General features: G+C 56.3%; 5 protein-coding genes across 5 annotated transcripts; 4 read left to right on the plus strand and 1 right to left on the minus strand.

The window, feature by feature from the left end:
* The first annotated feature begins 244 nt into the window (after positions 1–244).
* PTSG_07328 (uncharacterized protein) lies at positions 245–2,714 on the plus strand. The gene is made up of 7 exons (XM_004990768.1): positions 245–432; positions 743–867; positions 1,063–1,147; positions 1,355–1,446; positions 1,873–2,053; positions 2,195–2,271; positions 2,409–2,714. The coding sequence occupies exons 1-7, from the start codon at positions 321–323 to the stop codon at positions 2,532–2,534; spliced, it is 798 nt and encodes a 265-aa protein (XP_004990825.1). The 5' UTR covers positions 245–320; the 3' UTR covers positions 2,535–2,714.
* A 308-nt stretch (positions 2,715–3,022) lies between these two features.
* Positions 3,023–3,299, minus strand: PTSG_07329 (uncharacterized protein; the record flags this gene model as incomplete). The annotated part of the gene is made up of 2 exons (XM_004990769.1): positions 3,023–3,095; positions 3,205–3,299. The coding sequence occupies 2 exons, from the start codon at positions 3,297–3,299 to the stop codon at positions 3,023–3,025; spliced, it is 168 nt and encodes a 55-aa protein (XP_004990826.1).
* A 218-nt stretch (positions 3,300–3,517) lies between these two features.
* Positions 3,518–4,606, plus strand: PTSG_07330 (uncharacterized protein; the record flags this gene model as incomplete). Its single annotated transcript, XM_004990770.1, has 1 exon — positions 3,518–4,606. One exon carries the CDS (start codon positions 3,518–3,520, stop codon positions 4,604–4,606), a length of 1,089 nt encoding a protein of 362 aa, XP_004990827.1.
* Positions 4,607–4,648: 42 nt separating this feature from the next.
* PTSG_07331 (uncharacterized protein) lies at positions 4,649–4,987 on the plus strand (the record flags this gene model as incomplete). The annotated part of the gene is made up of 1 exon (XM_004990771.1): positions 4,649–4,987. One exon carries the CDS (start codon positions 4,649–4,651, stop codon positions 4,985–4,987), a length of 339 nt encoding a protein of 112 aa, XP_004990828.1.
* Positions 4,988–6,139: 1,152 nt separating this feature from the next.
* Positions 6,140–7,649, plus strand: PTSG_07332 (enolase-phosphatase E1; the record flags this gene model as incomplete). The annotated part of the gene is made up of 5 exons (XM_004990772.1): positions 6,140–6,194; positions 6,333–6,463; positions 6,682–6,872; positions 7,072–7,204; positions 7,473–7,649. 5 exons carry the CDS (start codon positions 6,140–6,142, stop codon positions 7,647–7,649), a joined length of 687 nt encoding a protein of 228 aa, XP_004990829.1.
* Positions 7,650–7,699: the final 50 nt, after the last annotated feature.

Here is a 7,699-nt window from a genome sequence, read left to right on the forward strand (position 1 = left end):
ACACACACACACACACACACACACACACACACACACACACACCGCGGTGCGAACGTACCTTGTCTGTGCAATGCTGAGGGCACGGGCAGGCCCACGCAGCACCCACGCTCCCAATCCACCGCTCACCACCATCTTGGGTTGGTTGTTGTTGCACGCACACAAGCAAGAGAGGGGAGGTGTGTTGTGTTGCACGCACGAATGAATGCGTGCAGCGTGCGGTTTGGAGGAAAAACACACAAACACACACAAGCGAAGGAAGGAAGAGGAAAGGAAAGGAAGGACCACAGAACAAGCACACGCGCAGACAGTGAACGGACATCATGCTGGCGATCCTGATGACGCGAGGAGCCGTGCGGCGGGCAGTCAGGGCATCCAGTGTGCTGAGGAGAGCGACAGCGTGCGCAAGCACCTCCGGAGGCTCGGGCTACGCAGGTGTGTGTGTGTGTGTGTGTGTGTGTGTGTGTGTGTGTGTGTGTGTGTGTGTGTGTGTGTGTGTGTGTGTGTGTGTGTGTGTGTGTGTGTGTGGGTGTGTGGGTGTGTGGGGGTGTGTGTGGGTGTGTGTGGGTGGGTGTGTGGGTGGGTGTGTGGGTGTGTGTGTGGGTGATGCATGCATCGTACGTTGGCGTGCCCTCTCTGTTGGCAGCGTGCGTAGTTGCATGTGTCTCTCCTTCTGCTTCATTCTCTCCAACCGTGCCGTCCCAACTCACACGTCTGTCGTGGATGTGATGTCCTGCCACTTCAGACCATTCCAAGGCCCACTTGGCCCAGGCAGAGGAGATTGTACGTGTGCCTTTGGTGATGGGCACCCCAGAGGCCCTCAAGGGCTATGCCTACACCTTCCCCGCAACCCGTGAGGCCTTCGATCAGGTGCGACATGTGTGCGTGTATGTGTATGTATGGTGTGTATGTATGGTTGTGTGTGTGTGTATGTATGTATGTTGTGTGTGAATGTGGTTATGTGATGTGGGTGGGGACGGTGCGCGCGCAAGAGCATGCGTGTGTGTAGTGTGTGACCCCAAGTGTACGCTTACAGCCCACACGTGTGTGCGCCATGCTCCACAGGCTGAAGTCACGATTGAGCAGTGGCCAACCCTTCCAGGCAGGCGCCCTCTGTGCCCAGACAGCGGCAAGGCCGGCGGCGTGCGAGGTGTGCATGTGTGTGTGTGTATGCATGTGTGTATGTGTGTGTGTGCGAATGCAAGTCGTTTGTACAGTGGGCCAGCTTGTGCGAGCGAGCGCGAATGTTTGTACCGTGAGCCAGTTGATGCGCGAGTGACAGAGTATGTCCGCAACCATCGCTGTGCCTGCCGTGTTCTCGCCGTGACACCCAGTATTTGTTTCCCCCCAAATGCAGAGGGCCTGTTCACGTTCCAGTGGATTGGCGATGAGCTGCGTGCCATCAACGAGGCTGTCGACGGCAACTACGTCACGGGACGCATCTTGGAGGTGCGTTGACGATTCCATTCCAGCCTCATGCACCCCCTTCCTAATGATCACTTGCACACACTCACTCACTCACTCACACACTCACTCGCTCACACACTCACTCACACACTCACTCCTTCTCACACACACACACACACACTCACTCCTTCACTCGCACACACACACTCACTCACTCACTCACGCACTCACTCACTCACTCACTCACTCACTCACTCACTCACTCACTCACTCACTCACTCACTCGCACACACTCACTCACTCACTCACTCACTCACTCACTCACTCACTCGCACACACTCACTCACTCACTCACTCACTCACTCACTCACTCACTCACTCACGCACACACTCACGCACACACTCACGCACACACATGCACCCCCTCTCCTCTCCCCCCAATCGTTCGCTTCGAACCTCGCACACCAGGCCGAGTATGCTCCCCAGGCGGCGCGTGTTGGTGTGGTGACGCGCGAGGCAAACTACCACCCCGACGGCGGCCAGATTGTGTGTCCACGTGATGGCTCGCCCTTTGTCGCGTTGCTTGCTCTCCCCAACGAAGCCATCGCCCCGCAGGACTTTGTTGCCTTTTACTGCGACGGCTCCTTTGGTGCGCTGCTGCTGCTGCCGCTGCTGTGTGTATGCCTGTATGTATGTATGTATGTACGTATGTATGTACGTAAGTATGTATGGGATAGCATGTGAGCAGCTGAAGCTAATGTGCAAACACACACACACACCAACTTCTCAGGCATCCACATCAACACCAATGTGTGGCATCAGCCCGTGTACCCCATCAGCGACACCGCCGCGTTCTATGGCAAACAGGTAGTGTGGCGTGTGCTGAACGCCTTGCTTCCTGTGCTCCTACACACACACACCCTCACTCACTCACTCATGCACACACACACACACGCACACACTCACTCACTCACTCATACACACATGCACACACACACATGCAGGGAGCGGTGCATGCGTGCGCTGCCTACGATTCCGTGGATGAGCACGGCAAGTGGCTGTACGTGCCACTGGACCCGGCACAGGCCGTGCCACTGCCAGGCCACCTGAAGGCCGCCGAGGCATTCTAAGCAACACAACTGCAGACACACATGCGCACACACATGCGCGCAGTCTGTCGATGCATGCCAAGATTGGATGCGTTATGTGCGATGAAGAAGGTCCATCTGTTAGCTCCACCACCAAACCACGTTACCACCAAGCCGCTTGCTCGCTTGCTCAGCGGCTTGTTACATACACCTGCTGCATGATAACACGCGCTGTGCTTGGTAGTTTAATTAGGCGTGGGAGAACGAACCACACACACACACACACACACACACACACACACACACACACACACACACACACACACTCGAAGCGCGTTTGTAACTTATGGGGACCACACGAGAAAAAGACAAGAGTGTGGAGGAATAACAAAAAGGCAAGGGGCAAGCAACTCGAAGTGGACAAGGGGGGGGGGGGGGGGCGAACGAAATCAACAGCAACAGCAGTGCACATTTCTGTATGTGTCTGCGTGATAAACAGATGGGGTATCACAGAGCAGCGTACAGACCAGTCAGCCATGTGTTGAGCACTTGCAGCGGCGGCGGCAGCGGTGGTCGCCACGGATGCACGTCGTGGGTGCGTCGCTGGTGCATCGCGTCGGCACCATGCATGGCGTGGTTTTCGTGTGTCCAACACACACACACACACACACACACACACACACACATGCTTACTTGTGTGTCTGTTTGTCACCTGTCGTTGTCGTGCGCATCCTTTGCGGCCCGTTGCCGCCGGCCTCGCGCGTCCTGTGGGGTCGTGCGCTTCTTGCCTTGGTGCCGACCAAGCATCTCCCGAAACACAGGCAGCTGCGACAGCAGCAGCGTGTATGTCAACACCCACCCCACCGCAATCACACCCAGCACCAAGCCCAGGCTAAAGATGAGCCGAACAGCGGTTGTCGCTGCCACAGACAACAGCTCCCACCACCACATCTTTGTTTTTGCCTGTCGGTCTGTCAGTCAGCAGTTGCTCGTCGAAATTTCATTCACAATTATTTTCTGGCATCATGGACTCGCCAAAGCTCCACACCGTGCTAATGGCAGAGTCTGTGCCACCACGCCTGCGGGAACAGGTCCACGGAGAACCCGGTGGACCCATACGCGACATCGACATCGTTGACGCGCTTCAGCGGGACGAGTGTCGGCCCACGCAGGGGGACGCATTTGTGCACCTCCACGAGGCACCGCAAGACGAGGAGCAGTGGGCAACTGTCCTGCGCACGCTGGGGCCGTGTACGGGCGTGCTTGAGTTTGTCGACATGTTCTTCGACACAGAGGACGGGCAGCTGCGTCGGAACAACCTGTGGTACTTCGACCGCGCGGGCGAACAGGTGCTGAAGCTGAATGCGTCGAGGAACCGTTTCGACTGCCTGTTCTTCGACGCCATCCGTGACTCCGTTGCCATCAGGCGCGAACTGGGCAAGGTGCTGGGCGACCGTGTGGACGACCTGCAGCGCATCGCGGCCATCAAGACGCGGCGGCTCATGTTTGGGCCCGACACGGTGATTGACGTGGCGACACTCCCGAGCAAGAAGAAGCATGTCCTGCTGCGCACGAAGTTTCGTCTCTCCCGCGACCGCGAAGAACCCCCTCATGCGGATGAAGGCACGACTCGCCCCCAATCCATGCGATACGTCAACTCGCGCGTTGTGGAATACCTGCTGGACGCGGGGAAGATCGGGTGTGACCCGTCGTTTGCGCCGCCGAGCAAGCACTATGCGCGCATGCCGCGTGCGATCAAGAAGCTGTGGCGCGAACAGCTGGGGCGCATCGCGAGGGTGCCGACGGATGAACCCCGACTTGAGCCGGTGACCGAGGAGTGGCGCCAATCACGCGAGCGGTACACGGCCGACATCAAGCCTCGACTGGCGGCCCTTCGAGCGAAGCATGGAGACGTGTGGGCGGTGTTTTTCCCGGACACCAGGGATCCAGTGTGCTTTGATTCAGAGCAGGAGGCAGAGGAGCACGCCAGCCAGTGTGCACACGGAGTGCCAATTATCAAGTTCCTTGGCGATGAGCCGGTTGAGGACTCGCTGCTCCTCAACAAGGTGAAGTGCCTGTTTGACCCCAGAAGGCGGCTGTTTGTGGACGTTTAAAATTACTTGCGTCGGCGTGGTGATCTCGGCGACTTCACCCGAATGCGGGCACGCGTCGACACTGGCTGCACGCTCCCGCTGACCCTGCCAGAGAACGCGCTGAAGCACTTCCATTTGGTCACCAAGCTCAAGCCAACGGCCATCCAGACGTTCAACGGCATGGTTGAGGCGTCAAACCACTCAGTTGATTACGAAATCAAGCTCGGTGATCCTGCCAGGCCACAGGCCACCCGTCAACTCAAGGAAATCAGGTCGGCCAACGGTTACCCCTGCGTGTTTGGGATGCCCTTGATTTCACAGTACACCCTGTCTGTGGATCACGGTGAGGGCCGATTTACGTTGGAGAGCGAATCCGAGGATGATGATGCTGATGAGGAATGAAATGGCATGTGATGGTGCGTGTTTTGTGAGCTGGAGGTAGGGGGGAGAACGCTCCCCCAACTCACGAGAGAGCTGACACGTTCTCCATTCCCAGCTGTGACATGGTATCTTACTGCCCCTATCCCCCCACCACACACACAAACTGTCTCTGTCTCTCTGTCTCTCTCATACACTCTCTTCATGTTGTACTTGATCTCCACGCCTTGTTCTCACTCTTTGTTGGATACGCTGCAACCCCTGGGCCTGTTTGTTGAGCTGTGCTTGGCTAACAACCATTAGTAGACAGATCTGCTATTGCAACGGCGGAGAAACAAGCAAACACACGCGCGCACACACACACACACACTCTCTCTCTCTCCTTGTGTTCGTTTTGTGAAGAGGTGAGGAACTTCGTGGTGTGTAATATTACACACGCATACACAACACACATACACAACACACGCGCACACCCCACAGCCACACAAAACCTTGAATCTCCTCTAGGCCTCTCGGCTGGACCCCTAGGACTTTGGTCGGTTAGTTCGCAAGAACGTGGGCTGCCATGGCCCGCTGAAGAGCGTCGCCACCATCCCGGCCATATAGATTGCCGTCAAATGAGACACTACCTTAGCTGAACACATCAGAATGGTGACGTGCTGCGGCCAAACCATCTTGATGCAGCAGCGTGTCCCCTCTCCTCCTCTCCGTGCGGCTGGCGCTCTGGGTGGGTGTTTCTTCCTTCCAAACATCTACAGGCACGGGTATATTTGCTGCCACGTCGAGCGGGAGGAGGTGCGTCAGCATGCCCCGCGTGTATTTGAAACGATCGTTGTCGGCCACGTCCTGTCGGAAAAAAAGCAGCTTTCGAGCGAGCGATCCAGCGATCCGCTGCATGTTGTGTGCGTGTAAGGTAATCTTTCGCAATCTCCAACACCCACAGAAAGGAGAAAGGAATCAGAGGGGAACGAACGGTGAAAGTGCAAGCTTCAATGAACAGAGGAACGGGCAGGAAGCACCAATCGATGGAAACGTCAGAACGTCTGTCTGCGTGTCAGCTCCGCGCTTCAGCGAGAAGGACCGAAAGAGACTGTTGTTGGTTTTGCTATCAGCAGCGCCAAACCTGCGGATTATTGCCAATGTGCCAGCGAATCCTCCCAACTTGCCATGAAGAAGATGACAACAACAGTGGTGAAGGAGGACGCGAGCGTCGTGCTGTGCGACATTGAAGGTGTGCGAGTGCTTTGGGTGGTTTCTTGTGCTCTTGTGGCTGTGTGGTCGTGTGGCGGGAGTAGCTGGTGCGTTGGCACGTCGAGCACTGAATGTTGAGCCTTGCCAACTTGATGCTGTGTGCCCTTGCTTTTGTTAGGCACAACGACGTCCATCAAGTTTGTGAAGGACGTCCTGTTTCCCTACGTGCGCGAGAACCTAGAATCGTACCTCGAGCGAACGTGGGAGACGGCGCAAACAAAGGGCGATGTCCAGGCCCTTCGAGACCAGGTGGGGGTACTTGAGAGGTGAACCAACTACTGAGGCACACGTGTGTGTTGTGTGTGTTGTGTGTGTTGTGTGTGTTGTGTGTGTGCATGGTGTGTGTTGTGCGTGCATTGTGTGTGTATTGTGTGTGTTGTGTGCCTCTGTGTGTTTGGTGTGATGATTTCTCCTCTGTGATCTGTATCCTGTTTTGTTCACGCCCATGTACATGCCCGTGCGTACAGTGGACGGCGGACAAGGCAGCTGGGGTGGAGGGCGCCGTTCCTATTCCAGATGGACACACAAGGGAGGTTCGGGACGCCTGTGTAAAGTCTGTGCGGTGGCAGATGGACAATGACAGGAAAGCCACGGCATTGAAGCAGCTGCAAGGCCACATTTGGAAGGACGCGTATGAAAGCGGCGCCGTCAAGGGCCAGTGAGTCGAGTGGACGTGTTGGTGTGTGTGTGTGTGTGTGTGTGTGTGTGTGTGTGTGCTTGCCTCTGTGCGGTGTGTTTAAATGCGCGTCTGTGCACAAGTGTGTGTGTGTGTGTTGTGCACATTGCTTGTTCGCTTCAAATCACCTCGTCCCATGCACTCACTTTTGCCTGCACCCATGCTCACCCACACACATCAGCGTGTATGATGATGTGCGCCCTGCCATGGAGCGGTGGGTGGCAGATGGCATTCAGGTTCAGGTTTACTCGAGTGGCAGCGTTGCCGCTCAGAAGCTCCTCTTCAAGCACAGTGAAAACGGCGACATGACAAAGGTGCGCGCATGTGTGTGTGTGTGTGTGTGTGCGTGCGTAACTGTACCTGGTGGTTGTTTCGAGCCCTCTTCTCGCTTACGTATATGTTGCCTGGCAGTTGTTTCGAGCCCTCTTCTCGCTTACGTATATGTTGCCTGGCAGTTGTTTCGAGCCCTCTTCTCGCTTACGTATATGTTGCCTGGTGGTTGTTTCGAGCCCTGTTGGCCCTTTGTCTTCCCGCCTTCTTCACGTCGCAACTGCTTGTCTCCTGTGCGTTTTCTGATGGCAGCTGCTGAGCGGCCACTATGACACACGGATTGGCGGGAAAATGGAGGCCGCGAGCTATCGTCGCATCGCGGAGGAAGCAATGACGAAACCAAACTCAATCCTCTTCCTCTCGGACCGCATTGAAGGTGTGGGCAGAGCAAGGGGCAGCCAATCGCTTGAATGCATTGCTTTGTGTTAGCCCCCCTTTCTCTGCGTGTGTGTGTGTGTCGTGTGTGTGTGTGCGCGCGC

The sequence above is a fragment of the Salpingoeca rosetta genome (assembly GCF_000188695.1).
Source record: "Salpingoeca rosetta unplaced genomic scaffold supercont1.22, whole genome shotgun sequence".
Taxonomy (NCBI): domain Eukaryota; class Choanoflagellata; order Craspedida; family Salpingoecidae; genus Salpingoeca; species Salpingoeca rosetta.

What these genes read in the sequence shown, in the direction of transcription:
- PTSG_07328 (XM_004990768.1), top strand. Translation starts at nt 321, where the DNA reads ATGCTGGCGATCCTGATGACGCGAGGAGCCGTGCGGCGGGCAGTCAGG. An exon ending in CGGAGGCTCGGGCTACGCAG is followed by an intron (nt 433 to 742) that starts GTGTGTGTGTGT and finishes CTGCCACTTCAG; the next exon opens with ACCATTCCAAGGCCCACTTG. An exon ending in CCGCGTTCTATGGCAAACAG is followed by an intron (nt 2,272 to 2,408) that starts GTAGTGTGGCGT and finishes ACACACATGCAG; the next exon opens with GGAGCGGTGCATGCGTGCGC.